This window comes from Corythoichthys intestinalis, chromosome 8 (assembly GCF_030265065.1).
Source record: "Corythoichthys intestinalis isolate RoL2023-P3 chromosome 8, ASM3026506v1, whole genome shotgun sequence".
NCBI lineage: Eukaryota > Metazoa > Chordata > Actinopteri > Syngnathiformes > Syngnathidae > Corythoichthys > Corythoichthys intestinalis.
In genome coordinates, this window is record NC_080402.1 from 19,573,498 (window position 1) to 19,595,494 (window position 21,997).

The 21,997-nt window shown below is 38.6% G+C and overlaps 1 protein-coding gene across 1 annotated transcript in view; it reads right to left on the reverse strand.

The window, feature by feature from the left end:
• Positions 1 to 21,997, reverse strand: part of spock3 (SPARC (osteonectin), cwcv and kazal like domains proteoglycan 3) — a 51,464-nt gene that overhangs the window by 9,549 nt on the left and 19,918 nt on the right. Inside the window, exons 3-10 of the mRNA XM_057843462.1 lie at positions 19,323 to 19,362; positions 11,039 to 11,147; positions 7,749 to 7,857; positions 3,477 to 3,585; positions 3,189 to 3,293; positions 2,889 to 3,110; positions 339 to 401; positions 107 to 244 (exon numbers count right to left, since the gene is read on the reverse strand). Of these exons, the coding sequence (XP_057699445.1) occupies positions 107 to 244; positions 339 to 401; positions 2,889 to 3,110; positions 3,189 to 3,293; positions 3,477 to 3,585; positions 7,749 to 7,857; positions 11,039 to 11,147; positions 19,323 to 19,362 (895 nt within the window). The remainder of the gene's footprint in view (positions 1 to 106; positions 245 to 338; positions 402 to 2,888; positions 3,111 to 3,188; positions 3,294 to 3,476; positions 3,586 to 7,748; positions 7,858 to 11,038; positions 11,148 to 19,322; positions 19,363 to 21,997) is intronic.

Consider the following 21,997-nt stretch of genomic DNA (forward strand, 5'->3'; position numbering starts at 1 on the left):
TTTCACTTTTTATGATCATTTTCAAATGAAATCTTCTGCAGTGTTTGAATGCGGCACTTTTACAGTGGTGGCCCCATTTTAAGTCCCCTCAGATGACTTTACCTACCGCAGTCAGCTGGACCATGAGTGCGTGAGCCGGCCAGTTCGTTGCCATAGCGATCCACGCACCAGCATTGGCCGCTGCTGCTGTGACACTGGTGCGAGCGATAGTAACCGTCCTCATCGCAGGACGGCAGATACTGGCCTGCCAAACGGAAGCCAAAACACACACAGCGTGGAGGAAGGCGCATTAATGTTAGCATGAGTGTGTCTTGACGCATGTGTGCATTTGGGCTTACCGAGCAGCTTCTTTCCCGCTTGCTTCTTGCCGATGGATGACAGCTCAGCTTTACAAGGGGAGTCTGGAAAGGCGAAAGGAGGGACTTTGGTGACAAACAGCACACGTCTGCCTTACTGAAAAGGCTGTGCTGTTTAGAGCTTGACCTTTTTGTGTGCTATTGTGACACTATTCTGGGGAAATGCTTTTGAAAGAAGTCTGGGGTATAACATGCATAACACAATAAAAGTGAGAGGAATTACAGTAGTGTATTCTCTCATGAATTGTAATGCACTACACCACTTCTGTGTCAAGTTTCTTCTCTTGATCTGCTACCTCCAGAAAATGCCTTTCAGCCATTTTATCAGAGTTATTTATATTTATAAACAAATACAAACAGATCTGCTGGACCTAATAAGCTCCTGTATTTTTTGGGCTATAAGTCGCACCTGAGTATAAGTCGCACCAGCCATAAAATGCCCAACAAAGAGGAAAAAAACATATATAAGTCGCACCGGAGTATTACAAGTCGCATTTTTGGGGGAAATTTACTAGATAAAATCCAACACATTGAACAGATATGTCATCATGACAGGGAATTTAAAATAAAAAAATATAATAGAGATCAACATGCTGAATAAGTGTACAGTATGATAATGTTACATTATGCATGAACAACGAAATGCGAACGTGGCCGGTATGTTAACGTAACATACAGTGGAGCAAGTAAGTATTTAGTCAACCACCAATTGTGCAAGTTCTCCTACTTAAAATGATTAGACAGGCCTGTAATTGTCAACATGGGTGAAGCTCAACCATGACAAAAAACCTGAAAATCACATTGTTTGTTGTTTAAAGAATTTATTTCCAAATTAGAGTGGAAAATAAGTATTTGGTCACCTACAAACAAGCAAGATTTCTGGCTGTCAAAGAGGTCTAACTTCTTCTAACGAGGTCTAACCAGGCTCCACTCGTTACCTGTATTAATGGCACCTGTTTTAACTCATTATCGGTATAAAAGACACCTGTCCACAACCTCAGTCAGTCACACTCTAAACTCCACTATGGCCAAGACCATAGAGCTGTCGAAGGACACCAGAGACACAGTTGTAGACCTGCACCAGGCTGGGAAGACTGAATCTGCAATAGGTAAAACGCTTGGTGTAAAGAAGTCAAGTGTGGATGCAATTATTAGAAAATAGAAGACATACAAGACCACTGATAATCTCCCTCGATCTGGGGCTCCGTGCAAGATCTCACCCCGTGGCATCAAAATGATAACAAGAATGGTGAGCAAAAATCCCAGAACCACACGGGGGGACCTAGTGAATGACCTACAGAGAGCTGGGACCACAGTAACAAAGGCTACTATCAGTAACACAATGCTCCGCCAGCGACTCAAATCCTGTACTGCCAGACGGGTCCCCCTGCTGAAGAAAGTACACGTCCAGGTCAATCTGCGGTTCGCTAGAAAGCATTTGGATGATCCAGAAGAGGACTGGGAGAATGTGTTATGGTCAGATGAAACCAAAATAGAACTTTTTGTAGAAACACAGGTTCTTGTGTTTGGAGGAGAAAGAATACTGAATTGCATCCGAAGAACACCATACCCACTGTGAAAATTGGGGGTGGAAACGTCATGCTTTGGGGCTGTTTTTCTGCAAAGGTACCAGGATGACTGATCTGAGTAAAGGAAAGAATGAATGGGGCCATTTTGAGTGAAAATCTCCTTTCATCAGCAAGGGCATTGAAGAAGAGAAGTGGCTGGGTCTTTCAGCATGACAATAATCCCAAACACACAGCCAGGGCAACAAAGGAGTGGCTTCGTAAGAAGCATTTCAAGGTCCTGGAGTGGCCTAGCCAGTCTCCAGATCTCAACCCCATAGAAAATCTGTGGAGGGAGTTGAAAGTCCGTGTTGCCCAAGGACAGCCCCAAAACATCACTGCTCTAGAGGAGATCTGCATGGAGGAATGGGCCAAAATACCAGCAACAGTGTGTGAAAAGCTTGTGAAGAGTTACAGAAAACGTTTGGCCTCCGTTATTGCCAACAAAGGGTATATAACAAAGTATTGAGATGAACTTTTGGTATTGCCCAAATACTTATTTTCCACCATGATTTGCAAATAAATTCTTTAAAAGTCAAACAATGTGATTTTCTGTTTTTTTCTCTCCGTCTCTCATGGTTGAGGTTTACCCATGTTGACAATTACAGGCCTCTCTAATATTTTCAAGTGGGAGAACTTGCACAATTAGTGGTTGACTAAATACTTATTTGCCCTACTGTACATTGTCCCCTAAAAAAAGCAATTTAAAGTCTGGTGCGACACATATGTTTTATTTTTTTAACCGTCAAGAGGCATTTTTTATTGGATCGACTGAAACTCCAGAGCGACGTGTCGTCCAGAAAATATCATATATGTGACTTCATAGCCAATCGGCATTCGTGCCATCATGTCTGGCATCTTGAATTGGTCTAATCACGCATCAGAGATGGAAAACACACAGCATGCAAAAATGCTGATATTTAAGGAGACTAATGATAAAACGTGAAACATTCTTCTGTCATATTACCTGTGTACCTCTGGAAACAGGTGCACCATTCAGAGCTGGAAATAACTTTGTCGGCGTGTGTATCGCACGACTTGAAGAATGCATCAGAGCAAGGCTCATTTCTATCCAGGTAGAGGCTCTTGATCTCTGATTGGCCAAGCTGGAGGTCAAAGTTGGTGTCCAAGCGGGAGAACATCCATCCGAGAGGATCTTTGCATACAGGTGATGCCCCGATCTCAAATTCTGGCGAGGAAAGACAATCAGAATTTATATCGCTGAATAAGAAAATGCGTAGTGTAGCATAATTCTGCTGTCACTCACTGTTCTTCTGGAGCTTGTCTCTCTTGTGGTTGCCATTGTCACGTAGCACTCTAAACCAGTCTCTCAGTCGACCCACTACTTCCTTGAGTTCAGTCTCGCTGCACACTGAGTGAGAACAACACTAATGATTAATGATGCTGCTTTATTGCCTCGCTCCTTTCTTTTGGTGGAGACGGAATCGCTTCAGGTGATCAATGAGCTTGAAAAAGGGGGCAGGATATCATCTGCCTGTTCATCCTGATCATGCATCACAGTATTCATCTTAGTGTGAGTGTGTGTGTGTCTCACCTTTCGTCTCTGTAGAGCTCTTTTCAGGCTGAGTAGGGCAAGGACACATGCCAGCACACTTGACAGCAATCTTCTTGCCGCTGATGCATGCCTGGTAGTCTAACTTGCACTAATACAATGAGCCCGAGAAAGGAAGAAAAATGGAAGTCGCATTATGAGAAGAGATGTGACTCCCATGTTTCTATTCAATAACATTTTTGCTTTATGTGTTCAAGGGGTGTGAATCGCCGAGTAGCTCCCGATACAATATTATTGCTGTATTTTTCCCATGATAACAACAAAGTCCTGATACAGCAAAACACCTCATGATATTCTTGTCCACGTATCTGAATGAGATTTAAAAGTCTTAAGTGCCTTTAAGATTTCCTGTTTGCTGGAATAACAATGTTTCATTGAAATTGATTTTGTAATTTAAGCATTATGTTTCTAAGTCTGCCCTCCTACGTCACTAAGTGAAAAGGAATGCTGCGAAAATGTTGTTATAAAAAAGGTAGTGCTTTTCCTAGACTTTGCACTGTATTATACATTTTTTGTGTTCAATATATTGCATAAAATTTCCTTGTTCATCAAACAAAAACGCACTTTGCCTATTTAAAGGAAACCTCGGACTTAAAGACTTGTAGGCTCCAATAAGTCACAATTGTTCTCTTTTACTAAAATATGTTATTAGAAACACATATATTATTGCCATTGATTTAAAAATTCTATAATATTTTGTACATGTTTTGACCTACGGAGGGCGCCATGTTTTGGGCTGGACTGGGAGAATAGCTGTGCTAGCTGGCAAGCGAAGCTAGTATAACAACTGGCAACTGCTGCTGCTAGTCAGATTGATTTGTTACAGAGCTGTGGGAAGAGTTCCCAATATCGTACATGCATCCAATTCCAGCTCATCAGCAGTCTCTTTAAACCGATCCTAGGTGGCTTGCCGAGTAATTGACTTGCTGCCATTTGACAGTTTGCATATCTCTTCGTTGCTGGTTGCATCATTGCCTTATTTTTTTGTTTGTCTGCCTCTCACTGCGGTTTTCCTTCGTTAAAAAAAATAAAAAATTAATGGTCCTGACCGACTGTCACGGATCCTCTTTGTGTCTCCCTTTTCGCAATCGCGTGCTTTTTTGTGTTAAAAAAAAACTTTTACGCAATCCCTATGTTATTGTTGTCTGCTTGCTGTCTGAAGTGAGCCACGTTTTTCTAATTCCGTGGTCAAGCCAGCTGCACTGTCTTTTCAGTTGCCTTTCAGCCCATAGGAAAAATTTGCTACTTATCTGTTGCTTAATCTCGTCTCGTGAGACAAATTTGATCATCTCAAATTTATCTCATTCTCTGCTTATTTGTTTCTGAGTTTGTGCTCCTAAGGGTACCCTTAGGAGCAAGTGATGAGTCAAAATGAGCAAAGACATAATTGAGACAAAGGCGATTGATTTGAGAAAGCCGGATTTGAGCAATATTTGAGAAGAGAAATTCTCTTAATTAAAAATGGAGTTACACTTGTAGAGCACCTTTCAGGGACTCAAAGCACTTAGACACTATAGACCCTACCCACGTGACGTCACAACTCCGCTCTCCTGAATGGTACCGCCCACTTGTCCGTCAAAACATAGTGTTAACCTGTTACGGCTACGTACATTTCTCCTATTTACGGCGTGTTTTTCTGCTCCTTAACATTAATAATCAAAATGGTGAAGGCGTGTGTGGCTGTTGGTTGCACTAACAGAGAAGATGGAAGGAGAGACTTGAAGTTTTACCGTATTCCGAGGGATCCAAAGAGAGCGAAATGGACGGCTGCAATTCGACGTGAAAACTGGGCACCAAAAAATCACCACAGACTATGTAGTAGTCATTTTATATCCGGTAAGATGCATTTAAGATATACTTAGAGGGTTTTGGGCTGACAAATAACCACAATTAAGATCATTGCGAGGCTAATCGCCGACATCATACAACGTAGTACGACATAGTTTCAAATTCAAGATGTTTGTGACTTCCCTTTCTTCCACCATCGTTATTTTTTGAATAATATTTAGCTGGTACCAAGTGAAAGAAACTGGCCTCGTCTGCGGGGCTGACAAATAACCACAATTAACATCATTGCGAGGCTAATCGCCAACAACATACGACGTAGTACGACATAGTTTCAAATTCAAGATGTTTGTGACTTCCCTTTCTTCCACCATCGTTATTTTTTGAATAATATTTAGCTGGTACCAAGTGAAAGAAACTGGCCTCGTCTACGGGGCTGACAAATAACCACAATTAAGATCATTGCTAGGCTAATCGCCGACAACATACACGTATGTATGTAGTGAGAGTGCTATCGCTAAACCATATAAACATTAAAAGCCTTAACTCCATTGACAAACGACATGAAATACATTAGACTTGACAGTGGATGTTAGCAATAACAAAAGATTTTGAATTGAAAATTTCGTAACTCACCTTTCCAAGCACAAGATAGATTCCTGCCGAATTTTCGTGGACGAGGACCTGTTTCACCCAACCAGCAACGAAGTATTTATAAGCCTCCAAGCTCTTGAAGTTTTTCATATTTTCGTGAGAATAGGCTGATTTAGTGTGGACAAGATAATTGTAAATATCTGCGTAGCAGATGTCAGGCAGACAGGGCGAAGACAGTGGGTCGAAAAACATCGATTTGGGCATCAAATATGGATCTGGCGACTGTATAGAACGAAGCTTTTCCTCATAACGCCTTTTATGCAACAGATCCAGTGAGTTTGCGGCATCAGAAAGCACCGGGTCTTCCATGAAATGCATTTTAAATTCCGCCATCAATTGAAAACAATGCTAATACAGAGTCAAAATGACGGACAAGTGGGCGGAACCATACAGCGAGCACGTGGTTTTGTGACGTAGGTGGGTAGGGTCTATATCCTCATCTACCTGCTGATGACACAACAATGTGGGGTTCAGTGTCTTGCTCAAGGATATTTAGATGTATTCATCAGGACAGAGAGTTGAACTCACAACCTCTGAGTTGGGGAACAACTTCTCTACCACTGAGCCACGCACGCGCTCAGATGCTCTGTGCTCGATGTGACGCGGCACATCAATGGAAAGCAACTTCAGGAAGAGCGTTTAGCAACGATGAAGAAAATTGATTATATTTTGGTTCATTTAATAATTCATATATTTCTTTGATATTTAAAAAAAAAAAAAAACTTCCAAATCGCAGACATGTTGCCTGTACGCCAGTAGTTTTGCCTGTTTTGATTAAGTCATCAAACAAGAGGACTGAGGTTCTTCACACTATTTTGTGGTAAACTTTCGGTCTTCGAAACCAAAAACTGATAATGCATTTGTAGCAACCGATAGTTTTCGGCGCCAAATTTTCGGTCACATCTCTAATTTTTACATTGAACAAGATAACCCAAATGAACCAGATGTTATTTAATTCTTTGACCAATTATAATATTTTCTAGGATTTTGGCATGAGATGAATTAAGATGTGATTAGACATGTCAGAGCAGACACAACTCTTTTTTACAATGAAAAGAATCTTGAAAACCCAAAATGAGTAATTGCAGACTGGAAGGAGATCAAATTGAGAAAAATTTGTGACTGGCACAATGTAAGGTTGCTCCACGTGAGAGTTTATTGAAAAATCTTGCCTGTAGAACTATTCTCAAGACCTTCTCATGTAATGCTCACTATGAGACTTACTTCTCATGAGACAAATTTGAGAAAACTGAGAAAACCACTCTGGTCTCGATTATTGCTGATTCATTTCTCAGAGATTTAAATTAGACATGAACAAGATCTCATCTTCAATTTTGCTTTGCTATGGGAGGTTTTACCTAAAAGACAACGCATGTGGGTTGCGATTGCTTTATAAGGAAAATCACGACTCTATCGTCACGCGGAAGTATAGTGCTGTGGTCTGCGTGCTCGTCTGTCGCATGGGAAACACGGGTTCAAATTCAGCTGGAGACCCTCATTTAATTGCTGTTGTCAAGCAATTCCACTTTTGTGGGTGTTGTTACTAGGCATTAAAATTAATCAATTAATTATTAGGACTTATTATCATTGCAGTCTAGATGGGAAAAACTTTGATGGAAGGCCTGGAAGTGTCATTCTGTTTAATAAAACACTAGCATTAAAACTGGAGCTCAGAACAAAGTGTTCCAGTAATACAAATATTTAAAATACAGAAATGAATCAGTTAAAACCGCTAACCATAGTCCATGCAATCATCCAAAATTATGACGACGGTAATTTTGTCCCACCCATACTTCTCATTGCACTCAACGGTACCTTGGTGGAGTAGGTGTGTCCGTCGGTTCCACAAACAGGGGAAGGGTGGACCACGGGGCAGGGTTTGCACTTGGAGCCAGGATTCTGGTACAAACTGGCATCTTTAAAGCTAAAAAATAATGAATATGGTCATGAAAATGATGCCTTTGCGAGCACAAATTGAAGATTTATGTGTGACTGCTTCCTCATTTGAAATGTCTACTTGTTGGTAACGTATTGCGGTGGCGAAAAATTGGAAATGAGGTCAGCAAGGCGTTGCTGTCCTCAGTCCAGTCTGCAGTGTCCCCACCAAACACACACAACAAACTCATATTCAAGGCCCATTCACATAACTTGGCAGAGCTTTGCATCAGCACTGTGGTAATTGGACTCAACAGTCCCCATCACAAGGGAGCGGAGCAACCAGTCGCAAACATAGGAAATGTCCTCTGGTTGTAGCGCTTTCCTGCCACTTAAATAAGTGAGGAGACAACACAGCAGGCTACAAACAAGCCAAGGCAATCATCTTTCATTACACTTTTGTCACGAGGAAACATCTGACTGCAATTTAGCAGGGCAATTTTATTTTAACATGACTGAGAGGCCGTTTACATGGTGACTCTCCGAGATGACGAAAAATTTCATGTTTGCATTTATATTGTTCCGTTTCCATTCGAACAATGTCGCAATTCCGCATGAAAACGATGTAGTATTCATGCCAGGCCCTAGGGGTCAGTGCAGATTTACAAGGCGACAGCGAATGACGCACTTTGACCTCCTCATCCCGGAAGACAACATGGCCGCCCACTCCAAGCAATGGCATTTTCTTTTGTTCAAAAACGCACAAAAATTGAAACATTCAGCATATTTGAATTAAAGATATAAAAACAGGAAATTAAAGCCGACGTTCTGCCATATTTTTAATGTTTAGTAGAACCGCTTCGCACGCCCAATGTGACGTGTACGAGTGCTGACATTATCGGCCAAGTCCCGCGCCGCTGGAGCTTTTGATATGCATGCGGAGCAAGTCCCCTTCAAGCCCCCGCAATCGAATTCTTCCACTTTGGAGGCAGAATTCCAAGGGCGTAGGTTTGCATAGGGAAGGTAGGGATATAACACTAGCAACTTTTCAGGATGCTCAAATTATCCCCACCAACTTTTAAGCAACCTTATTTACATTACATAATGACAGTTATATAGGTCATTTACCGGTAGATTGTCTTCCTAAGTGTTGTAAGGATAGAATTGATCCACCATTAATAAGCGAATTACAGTACTTTCATTATGTTTAGACTTACACTGACCAATTTTCACTCGCTGAATGTACCAGTCCATTTTTTTCACTCAAACGCTTGTTTGGCTGATGACTTGAACCCCCCCCCCCCCCCCCCCCCACACACACACACACACAAACGCATTCACAGCCCAACAGCAATACAACATGTCCCCCCCCCTTCAAAGACGAGGGATATTAGGTTTATTCTGCCAGCAGCAGCCACTGTAAGTAATGTAAAAAGACGTCAATGTTGTGGAGGTGGGGAACACGCCACTAATTTTGCTACTGCTACAGTGCTTCAAGTAGATCTTACTCACTGAGATTTGTTGAAATAAGAAAAGCAGCTAGCTGAAAATTATCTTAACAGACTTATTTTAAGCAAAAAGTTTATATATTTTAGGGCTGCAGCTATCGAATATTTTAGTAATCAAGTAATCGACTGAGGGTTCTATCGATTAATCGAGTAATCGGATAAAACAAATATATTTTTAGGTGAAGAGCAATTATAAATATACATGAGAAAACAAGACATTTCATCCAATCTTGAACCATTTTCAATCAGTCTTTATTATAAAACAGCCAACAATTGCATCTCAGATGTAACTAGAATAAAAAAAACACTAATTCACTGCTTTCACTCAAAAAACATTTAGATCTTATTAAAAAAAATATATATATATATATTTATACTCTCTCTCTCTCTCTCTCTCTCTCTCTCTCTCTCTCTCTCTCTCTCTCTCTCTCTCTCTCTCATATATATATATATGTATACCTAAAAATGCCGTTACGCTTGATAACACACATCACTTAAAAGTTAGGATTTTTTCCCACGTCTTTCAATTGAATTTCTATTTCTGTCAAGCCATTTTAAAGTTTTAGTGAAGTTTTAAGTTAGTCTAAACTGTAAGTCCTGATAGGATTTTGAGTTTTTGCAGTGTTCAAAATAAATGTATGATACAGGCTGTATTGGAGCACATTAGGGACCAGTGCTACTTGGTGTCTTATCCAGCAATGACTACTGAGCTAAAATTGATAGTTAGCATTATTGAGTTTTTATTTTACACCCTCATCACTCCGCAACGCTATGTTATGTTAAAGCCTGTATGTAAGACAGGTCAGCCACGCATCGACAGTAGTCATAATTAATAGAAACCTAGCCCTCCGCAGGGCTAACGTTACGTGAGCTACTGACAGTAACGTTAATCTTATTTATTAGCGCTTAGTGCTCTTTATCAGCGCTTAGCACTCTACTGCTTTAAGATGGCGGCTGTTTACTAACGCTGCCCAGATGCGGCCGAGTCTGTCATTTGGCATCTAGTTCAACATACATGTGATCTCTATGAGACTCATCAGACGCTACCTGCTACCAACGTATCATCGTGCGGGCTAGTATTTAGCAACGTCGGCGTCGTTTGTAGCGGCTGTCGGCTGCAATAAATTTTTTTTTTTTTTTTTGCCTCTTCCTCTGCCTCTTCCTAATTCAAGAATATTGTTCAAAACATCATTTGAAAGAATTTTTCTATTGATTTAGGTGAAAAATGACCAACTTTTTGATGTATGGGCTTAATACGAACAAATAGTAATATTTACTTAAAGTAAGTGGAAGAATCTGGCGCATTAATCTGTTAACTAGACTTTATCACTCAAAAAAGATGGCGAAAATTATTTGATTAGATTTAACAAAAATTATCAGATTAAGACGTTATAAATTTGCAGTGTGAAAATTAGTATAGGTCAATACAGATTTATTTTGCATTAATCATTTAGCCTATCAATTGATTAGGTTCATATTGGATAGAAATGTAGCCCTGACCCCCATTATCCAAATATGTTTGGTCTTATTAATGTCCCGTCCCCAGAAAAAAGTGTACATGCAGGTTATGCTGTTATTTCGTCCCTACCAATATCAACACCAAACCTACGCCCATGGTCTTCGCCGAAACCATACGAACGCGAGGCCACGCCGCAACACAGTCATTGCATCTTTGTGTCGCAGAGTCGCCATGTAAACTGCCCCTGAATGTGTGTTGATTACCTAACCCTCCTCTGGCTGACGCAAGCGGCTGTTTTGTAGTCTTCAGCCACGCACACCTTGTGACGGCCACATTTGATCTTCAGACAAGGGTCTTTGGCTGGATCAAGGCCTGCGCACAGACAAAAAGATTTCTTTTAAGTGTGTATATTTGTAGTGCGATTGCACCTCTTTCTAAAAAAGGCCCTCTCTAAAAACAATAAGAACGGCAGGCAAAGCGAATAATCTCCTAGGATTAAATGTTCGTTTTGTTCTTTCAAAGATGTGCCAGCAATTCTTTAGTCAAAGGATGTACTTTCATTTTTATCCTTTTGAGCTACATGGATACGTGTGAGACATCTGTTTGCACACGTTAATTCTAGCCACTAATGTCTCTCTCACGCCAAACCTAAAGCCGTAATACCGTAAGTATCCTTACGGCTAAAAACAGATGGAACTAGTTATAGATGCTGCGTCTGACCTCACATCAGCCTTAGCTGTACGCAGGACCTATAGGGTATTCTTTAAACTGATCTGGTAGCGACCGAGGGATACGGGCAGCTTTTAAGAAAGCTGATTTTAGATGTGAACGTTAGCCTGAGGGTGTCGTCTTTATTGTAAGCACATGACTGATTGCAGGTCTGTCTTTGGCGCATCCTGTGACACATACAGAGAGGAGCTGAAGCCCTGCTCAGTCTGATCTGAGAACAGTTTGTGAGCGACCTCGCCGCTAAAGAACCTTAGGGTAATCCCTGAGCAGCTTTGCTAGATTACACAGCCTCCATCCTCCAACGCACTCTCTAATACTATTGTTTCCCTGTCGTGTCCAGTGTGGATACGGAGTGTTAGAGGTTACACTCGTGACTTTTATGCGCTCATCTCCCAGTGGGCTGGGGTGTAAATATACATTTATCACCCTCTCTAATACAAAGGCGACTCAAGGTGACTGACAGGATAAAAATGATGTCTCCGTTGTCATTTACTCTTATTAGATGATCATCCGCCTGAGGAGAAAAGAGAACTAGCTAGTCATCTGTCAAATGACAAACGGCCGCTGTGATGAATGCTAAATTTCAATTTGAGAGCAAACCAAGTCCATGTGACTGAGCAGCAGCTCCTCTTGATTCCCATTAAGTCTTTCTATCCAGGCATGTTGGCGCGCTTCATTAGATAAGCACGCCAGCACAACTGAGGATGAGAAATTAGTGACTTTCATTCCTTTTCTGCTTCTCTTAATCCTTTCAGCAGACACAAAATAGCACAATTGTTTTTTGTTACTTGTTTTGACTAATGAAAAATAACGTATTGTACAGCACATAATAAAACACGTCATAATGAAAAAGAATGTGGAGAAACAAACACATTTTAAATTCGGGGTGTGACAATATATTGAAATGGTGATATATCGTGATACTTTGGATTAGGGTTGTTCCGATCATGTTTTTTTGCTCCCGATCCGATCGTTTTAGTTTGAGTATCTGCCGATCCCGATATTTCCCGATCCGATTGCTTTTTTTTGCTCTCGATTCAATTCCAATCATTCCCGATAATTTTTCCCGATCATATACATTTTGGCAATGCATTAAGAAAAAAATGAGTAAAACTCAGACAAATATATACATTCAACATACAGTACATAAGTACTGTATTTGTTTATTATGGCAATAAATCCTCAAGATGGCATTTACATTATTAACATTATTTCTGTGAGAGGAATCCATGGATGGAAAGACTTGTGACTTTGTATATTGTGACTAAGCCATCTAGTGCCATCTAGTGTATTTGTTGAGCTTTCAGTAAATGATACTGCAGCCATTAAACCCAAATGCATGATGGGAAGTGGAACCATGACTGTGCGTAGTGCTACCAATTGATATATCTTCTCTGCGTTGGGAAATAACATATGGTGTTAAGAAAAAGATCAACTACTACCATTCTTCCCCACATTGCGATATTTCTAATCAGTGGGAGAGGGATTGTAAGCATTTAGCCAATTAAAAAAAGGCTCCAAAAGCTGCCGAAATTCACTCTACTCATTTAACGCTGCCTTTTAGCTCTATATATAGGTAAAACGGCGCCATTATAGATTGAACGTGACAATGCGTGAGTGGGTTGTGCAGCGCATGCGTTAATTGCGTTAAATATTTTAACGTGATAAATTCACAAAAAAAAAATTAATTACCGCTGTTAACGCGATAAATTTGATAACCCTACCTTACGCCTAAACTAAAGACTCTGGATGAGTGTAACATATTATGTCTGTACGCTAAATACAATTAGGAAACGATTTAATTAAAAAATATATATATTTAAAAAAGTGTCTGCGTTGAAAAATAACATAAGGTGTTAAGAATAAGATCAATTGCTACCTTGCTTCCCCACATTACTTCCCATGATATTTCTAATCGTAGGGAGAGGGATTGTAAGGCTTTAGCCTATTAAAAAAAGGCTCCAAAGGCTGCCAAAATTCACTCTACTCATTTACGCTGCCTTTTATCTCTTTAAATGGGTAAAACGGCGCCATTACAGATTGAGCGCGACAATTGCGTGAGTGGGTCGTGCAACACATGCATTAATTGCGTTAAATATTTAACGTGATACATTTTTAAAAAATTAATTACCGCTGTTATCGGGATAAATTTGATAACCCTACCTTAAGCCTAAACTAAAGACTCTGGATGAGTGTAACATATTATGTCTGTAACGTTAAATACAATTAGAAAACGATTTAATAAAAAAAAAATATATATATATTAAAAAAAGGCATGGCAGATATTTTTTGCCGATTCCGATACTTTGAAAATGACGTGATCGGACCCGATCAAATCGGGATGCCGATCGATCGGGACATCTCTACTTTTTATCCCAAAAGGTTATCGATATGCTCCTGCCAAGAATCGAAATATCGTTTTAAAAAGGTGTCAATGTCAAAAAAACAAAAACAAAAAAAAAAATGGAACAATAAGTTGGTACTAAAATCTTCTACCATAATAGTGTCTCAATTAACTCTAAGGCTGCATTGACGGTGCTTGACGCCCAATCCATTTAGACTGGGAACGCTCGTTCATTCGAAACCAGAGCGTTCAGTCATTCTGTCCGATTTTCAGAGGACATTTACAGGTCACTTACTGTTCATTTTAGGGCATTTACAGGTCATTTCCTGTTGAGTTTGAGTCACTGCCTATTCATTTGGGTGATTCCCAGCTCACTTCCTGTTGTGTAACTCAAAAGAAACAGGAAGTGACCCATAAAATACCCCAAAATCAACAGGAAGTAACTGAAAATCAACAGGTAAATGACCTTAAATGGCCCAAAAATACCTCATTGCCTGACATTGGCTGCCACTGATGGCCATAGACGTTCAATCCATTTGAAGTGGGAGGGATGGCAATATCGTGAGCTCTGTATCGCAAATCGTATCGTATCGTGAGGTACCAAGAGGTTCCCACTCCTATTATAATAGTAACTTTTGCTTGATGGGACAAATCTAAAGTGATAATGATGTATACAGTGGGGAAAATAAGTATTTAGTCAACCACTAATTGTGCAAGTTCTCCCACTTGAAAATATTACAGAGGCCTGTAATTGTCAACATGGGTAAACCTCAACCATGAGAGAAAGAATGTGGGGGAAAAAAAACCAGAAAATCACATTGTTTGATTTCTAAAGAAGTTATTTGCAAATCATGGTGGAAAATAAGTATTTGGTCAATACTAAAAGTTCATCTCAATACTTTGTTATGTACCGTTTGTCGGCAATAACGGAGGCCAAACGTTTTCTGCTGGTATTTTTGCCCATTCCTCCAAGCAGATCTTCTCTAGAGCAGTGATGTTTTGGGGATGTCGTTGGGCAACATGGGCTTTCAACTCCCTCCACAGATTTTCTATGGGGTTGAGATCTGGAGACTGGCTAGGCCACTCCAGGACCTTGAAATGCTTCTTACAAAGCCACTCCTTTGTTGCCCTGGCTGTGTGTTTCGGATCATTGTAATGCTGAAAGACCCAGCCACGTCTCATATTCAATGCCCTTGCTGATGGAAGGAGATTTTCATTCAAAATCTCTCGAACATGGCCCCATTCATTCTTTCCTTTACACAGATCAGACGTGCTGGACCCCTTTGCAGAAAAACAGCCCCAAAGCATGATGTTTCCAACCCCATGCTTCACAGTGGGTATGGTGTTGTTCGGATGCAATTCAGTATTCTTTCTCCTCCAAACACGAGAACCTGTGTTTCTACCAAAAAGTTCTATTTTGGTTGCATCTGACCATAACACATTCTCCCAGTCCTCTTCTGGATCATCCAAATGCTCTCTAGCGAACCACAGACGGGCCTGGACCTGTACTTTCTTCAGCAGGGGGACAAGTCTGACAGTGCAGGATTTAAGTCCCTGGCGGCGCATTGTGTTACTGATAGTAGCCTTTGTTACTGTGGTCCCAGCTCTCTGTAGGTCATTCACTAGGTCCCCCCGTGTGATTCAGGGATTTTTGCTCACTGTTCTTGTTATCATTTTGACGCCACGGGGTGAGATCTTGCATGGAGCCCCAGATCGAGGGAGATTATCAGTGGTCTTGTATGTCTTCCATTTTCTAATAATTGCTCCCACAGTTGATTTCTTTACACCAAGCGTTTTACCTATTGCAGATTCAGTCTTCCCAGCCTGTTGCAGGTCTACAATTGTGTCTCTGGTGTCCTTCGACAGCTCTATGGTCTTGGCCATAGTGGAGTTTGGAGTGTGACTGACTGAGATTGTGGACAGGTGTCTTTTATACCGATAATGAGTTAAAACAGGTGCCATTAATACAGGTAACGAGTGGAGCCTGGTTAGACCTCGTTAGAAGAAGTTAGACCTCTTTGACAGCCAGAAATCTTTCTTGTTTGTAGGTGACCAAATACTAATTTTCCACTCTAATTTGGAAATAAATTCTTTAAAAATGAAACAATGTGATTTTCTGATTTTTTCCCCCACATTCTGTCTCTCATGGTTGTGGTTTAGCCATGTTGAAAATTACAGGCCTCTCTAATCTTTTTAAGTAGGAGAACTTGCACAATTGGTGGTTGACTAAATACTTATTTGCCCCACTGTATATGTGGGACTGCCAATATTGGCCAATTACTCTGTATTGGAGCGTAAAGGAGTGAGTTGTGAACTACTCCAGCTTTTCACAAGCATTATCATTGTGCATTTGTGTGTTTGACTTTCTGTTCCATTGTAGAATTTGCTGAAAGCGCATCAGCAACTTTGAATCCCGCCCCCCTAAAAAAAAAGTTTATATTAAAAAATACATAGCAACTGATATTAACTTGAAAAACAGGTTGAGGATCTTTAAAGATAAAGTAAGCAGCATTAGCTTCAGTATATTAGGGTAAATACAATATGACACCATGTTGAAAGAATTCAGTTGGTGGAGTATTGTAAAGTTAGTCTTTTCTCTTATTAAGTGATTTGAAGTAATAATAATTAGCAATGATTTCACCAGTTTTTTAATTATATTTTATTGGAAATATATATTAAGTAAAAAAAAAAAATTTTCAGTCACATTTTGTTTTTCAGAATAACTGAAGAAAAATACCAATCACTGGTCAAACTGCACTTTGCACCTAAAGGGGAAGTTCAGAATTTTTTACATTAAGCTTAATCTTCGAGTTAGTGGCGGTTCAATTAGTCGGTCGGGTTGATTTCAACAAATTCCGTGCAGTTTGTAAGTAATTTTTTTTTTTTTTTTTTAGGGCTCCGGAGTGGCTAAGCTAGCGCGAGTCAATGGGGTTTGCTAGCATGCCAATAAAAAAAACAACATGTGCACGCATGAGAATCACGGCTGACCAGTTAGGCGTTACATTTACTCTGTTACATTTACTTGAGTAACTTTTTGAGAACAATGTACTTCAAAGAGTAGTTTTACTAAGCCATACTTTTTACTTTTACTTGGGTAGATTTGTGAAGAATAAACGTTACTCTTACTCCGCTACTTTGGGCTACACAAGTCGTTACATTTTTCCTCTTTATTCTACATATTAGATTTTATTTATTTATTTATTTTTTGCCGGAGACGCCAACAGTGGCGCTACCAGTTTCACCAATGAGACATCGCAACAATAATCACATGACTCTAATATACTAATCAGACTCAAGCCTGCCGTTCTATGATCACGCGGGCCTGTTCAATCATGTGGCATCTTTAAAGCACCGTAAAAAATTAAGTATTTAACATAGTGCACTGCCCTCAACATGACTCGAAAGCGCGGATTTTAACGTCTCTCCCAGTTTTTATTCGGCACCAACTGAGCACGGAAAACCGGAGATATGATCCTTTTAGTTTCATAAGAAGAAATATGTTTTCTCCACTAGGGGGGTCTTTGGACAAATGCTGCTTCATTTCTGTATTCTTTTTTTCTCTTGCTGGAATTCAATTACTTTATCTTCTTCTTCAAAGTATAATAACAAATGTCAATATAGATAACTTTGTGCTGAAAAATAAAATACTATTGTTTAAAAAAAAAAAAAAAAAAAAATCAAACATCGTAAGCAGTTACTGACAATGTTACACGTTACTTGAGTATTCTTTTCACCAATTACTTGTCTTCATAAGGCAAGACAAATGACAAGACAAATTTTACGTCGGATGTCGAAAGGATCGTATGTTGATGCGATCGTATGTTGAGGAACCACTGTTGTAGCCATTTCATTAAATAATTGTTAGTTGAGCGTGATGTAAGAAAGATGATGGTGTGTTAAACTTAAATTGTGTAGCTCAAAAGGGAAAGCTCTAACAAAAAAAAAAAAAAGGCAAACTGAGTCAAACTACCGTATTGGCCCGAATATAAGTTAGTGTTTTTTGCATTGAAATAAGACTGAAAAAGTGGGAGTCGTCTTATATTCGCGGTCTAGACATTATACCCATTCACGACGCTAGATGGCGCCAGATATCATTGAAGCAAATGCTGAACTTGAGGAGTAATGTTCTGTCATGACAGAGCTCAGCTACTCTCAAGTTTAACCAGTTCGCATGATTTTATTGCAACGTTTTTCCTTATTCAGATTTGTTTCAGGACTCCAGTTACAGTTAGACCTCAATTTGATGGTTAATGCAGTTATTGCAATTTTGTTGTTTTATCACAATAGATTAGTTTATTTAAATTTCAAAAACCAGAAGCCATTCATTTACGAATGTGATTGCACTTTAGTTACATATTTAAATGTTCAGATATTAAGATTTGAATGAGGCAAAATAAAATGCTTTTTCTCTCAAATATATTGTTTAGGGCTGTCAAAATTATCGCATTAACGGGCGGTAATTAATTTTTAAAATTAATCACGTTAAAAAATTTGACGCAATTAACGCACATGTCCCGCTCAGACAGATTTAAATGTCAGTAGAGTGAAATAACCACTTGTTAATTGTGTTTTATGGAGTTTTGCCGCCCTCTGCTGGCGCTTGGGTGCGACTTATTTTATAGGCTTCCACACCCATGAGCATTGTGTAAGTAATTATTGACATCAACAATGGCGGGCCACTAGTTTATTTTTTGATTGAAAATTTTACAAATTTTATTAACACGAAAACATTAAGAGGGGTTTTATATAAAATTTCTATAACTTGTACTAACATTTATCTTTTAAGAACTACAAGTCTTTCTATCCATGGATCGCTTTAACAGAATGTTAATAATGTTAATGCCATCTTGTTGATTTATTGTTATAATAAACAAATACAGTCCTTATGTACCGTATGTTGAATGTATATATCCATCTTGTGTCTTATCTTTCCATTCCAACAATTTATTTTACAAAATATATATATAATTTACAGAAAAATATGGCATATTTTATAGATGGTTTGAATTGCGATTAATTGCGATTAATTACGATTAATTAATTTTGAAGCTGTAATTAACTCGATTAAAAATTTTAATCGTTTGACAGCCCTAATATTGTTATAATCATTTGTTTCAGATGGACTGTAATTATTTTCCGTCTAAAAATTAATTTGGTGTTCAAAAAGTCTTTTTTCAAACTTGAGTCTTGATAAAGAGGGGGTCGTCTTATAATCAGGGCCGTCTTATATTGGGGCCAATACGGTATTTCACCATTAGGCAAATTAATAATCGTAAATTTGATTTTTGGCAAAATAAAAGAAAATAAAATAAAACATCTCAGATTTACTTGAGGCTTTTTTGCACAGCTCTACTAAAATAGTACACCCCCCCCAACAAAAAAAAATTAAAAATCCAGATTTAAGTGAACACACATACAACTACGTATGCAGATTTGCGTAAAAATGACTGTGTGTATGCCGTATTTGCACAGACCTTGGTCAAAGGGCTTGGATGGGGTCCATGTTCCCGGCTCCTGAAACAAGGTTAACCATATGGATGGACAATAAGCACATGGTTCAAAAGACACTTGAAATACAGTACATGCACCCTACATGACAAATTCAGTTCCAAGGAACATATCTATACAAACCTCCACTTCCTTTAGGGAAGGCGTTATAGAAGGAGAGAAAATGAAATCATTCTGTTAGTGGTTTCTTTATCAGAGGAATGGAATAAAGTGTCGGGGAACATCAATCACCGGTGCTTGGGGCATGCATGTGTTTAGCAAAGATAATGCCTTTACTTGAGCGTAGCAAGGGGAATCTCAGTAAAACTGAACAGCTAAAAAAACAAAACAAATATTGGATAACAAAAGCAGGTAGAAAATACTTTAAAACACAACATAATTATGTGTTTTCTTTTCCAGGTAATATAAAGGCAACAAAAGACCTTAGATGTAGGTGTCAAATACAAGAATGCTTCTTTAAATTGTATTCATCCTCTGAAATGCCAAGATGAACAATGTAAAAACACAGCATTGGTTCCATTTAGTGGAACGAAATAAGTTCCCACAATGTGAGCCACTGTGTGACCTAAACCTAATGAAATTAGCAGGAGATGCCTTAGGAAACAAGGAAAAACGATAAAAATGCACCAAATAAATGTTTTATTCACATTCAATTTGAAGAGCTATTACATTTAATTAGTCCAGTACAAAAAGATGTTTGAGACTGCATAAACTGCTTTCATGTGACTTTCTTTGAAAGGAAAAAACAATGAAGGCATTTAGCAATGTGGTTGAACAAATACAAGTGGACTAATATACCATCATAAAGCATATACAAAAGAAATTCAGTTATCTTTGATACTTTCGGTATGATGTGTTGTCAACCATCTTTTTTCCCAATCTTTTCTTTAAACAAAACTACGTAATTTTCGGACAGTAAGCCACTAATTTTCCCCCTCATTTTGAGTCCTGTGGCTTACAGTCCAGTGTGGCTTATTTGTTGATGTATTTGGGTTAATAGATAACACTTTATTTATTTTTTATAACACTTTTATACATCATAAGACTGCCAAAAGACCGTCATAATTTGGACATGACACTATCATGGGCATTAATGAATGCTTATGACGGTTGTCATTTGGTTTCATCCGGCAAATTATGTCACTAACTCCATTTATGTCGAGCTCGGATCTTTTACATCCATTCAAAAGTGAGAGAATTTGCCGGATGACACACAAAAAAAACATCTGTCATAAGTAGGGCAGTAATTAATTTTTTAAATTAATCACGTTAAAATATTTGACGCACATGCCCCGCTCAAACAGATTAAAATGACAGCACAGTGCAATGTCCACTTGTTACTTGTGTTTTTTGGAGTTTTGTCGCTCTCTGCTGGCGCTTGGGTGCGACTGATTTTATGGGCTTCAGCACCCATGAGCATTGTGTAATTATTGACATCAACAATGGCGGGCTACTAGTTTATTTTTTGATTGAAAATTTTACAAATTTTATTAAAATGAAAACATTAAGAGGATTTTTAATATAAAATTTCTATAACTTGTAGTAACATTTATCTTTTAAGAACTACAAGTATTTCTATCCATGGATCGCTTTAACAGAATGTTAATAATGTTAATGCCGTCTTGTTGACTTATTGTTATAATCAACAAATACAGTACTTATGTACCGTATGTTGAATGTATATACCCGTCTTGTGGCTTATCTTTCCATTCCAACAATAATTTACAGAAAAATATTGCATATTTTATAGATGGTTTGAATTGCAATTAATTAAGATTAATTCATTTTTAAGCTGTAATTAACTCGATTAAAAATTGTAATCGTTTGACAGCCCTAGTCATAAGCACTCAATAATGCTCATGGCAGTGTCATGTCATAGTTATGATGGTCTTATGACAGTCTTATGGCACCACTGTCAAATAAAGTGTTACCAAAAAACATAACTCTCAATTAATGAAACAACTAAACAGTAACTGAAGAAATAATTTGCACAGAACATGCATTTTGATTGTAATTTACATCTGTAGCGCTGCGATGCATGTTGGACGACAACAGTGTTGACAGCAGGTGGCAGCAGAGATTTAATGTCTCCCCCAAGGGAGCAGGGATGGCCAAATGAAGCTTCTTGAAGCAATGAAGCTTTATAGCCAATTGGTTTAAAGCTTCATGGGGTTCATTTGGTCTTATAACAATAATAATAATTAGGGCTGTCAAACGATTAAAATTTTTAATCGAGTTAATTACATCTTAAAAATTAATTAATTGTAATTAATTGCAATTTAAACCATCTATAAATTATGCCATATTTTTCTGTAAATTATTGTTTGAATGAAAAGACAAGACACAAGACGGATATATACATTCAACATATGGTACAAAAGTACTGTATTTGTTTATTATAACAATAAATCAACAAGATGGCATTAACATTTTTAATATTCTCTTAAAGCGATCCATGGATAGAAAAACTTGTAGTTCTTGAAAGATAAATGTTAGTACAAGATATAGATATTTTATATAAAACCCCTCTTAATGTTTTCGTTTTAATAAAATTTGTAAAATTTTCAATCAAAAAATAAACTAGTAGCCCGCCATTGTTGATGTCATTACACCATGCTCACTCCCCAAACCCATAAAATCA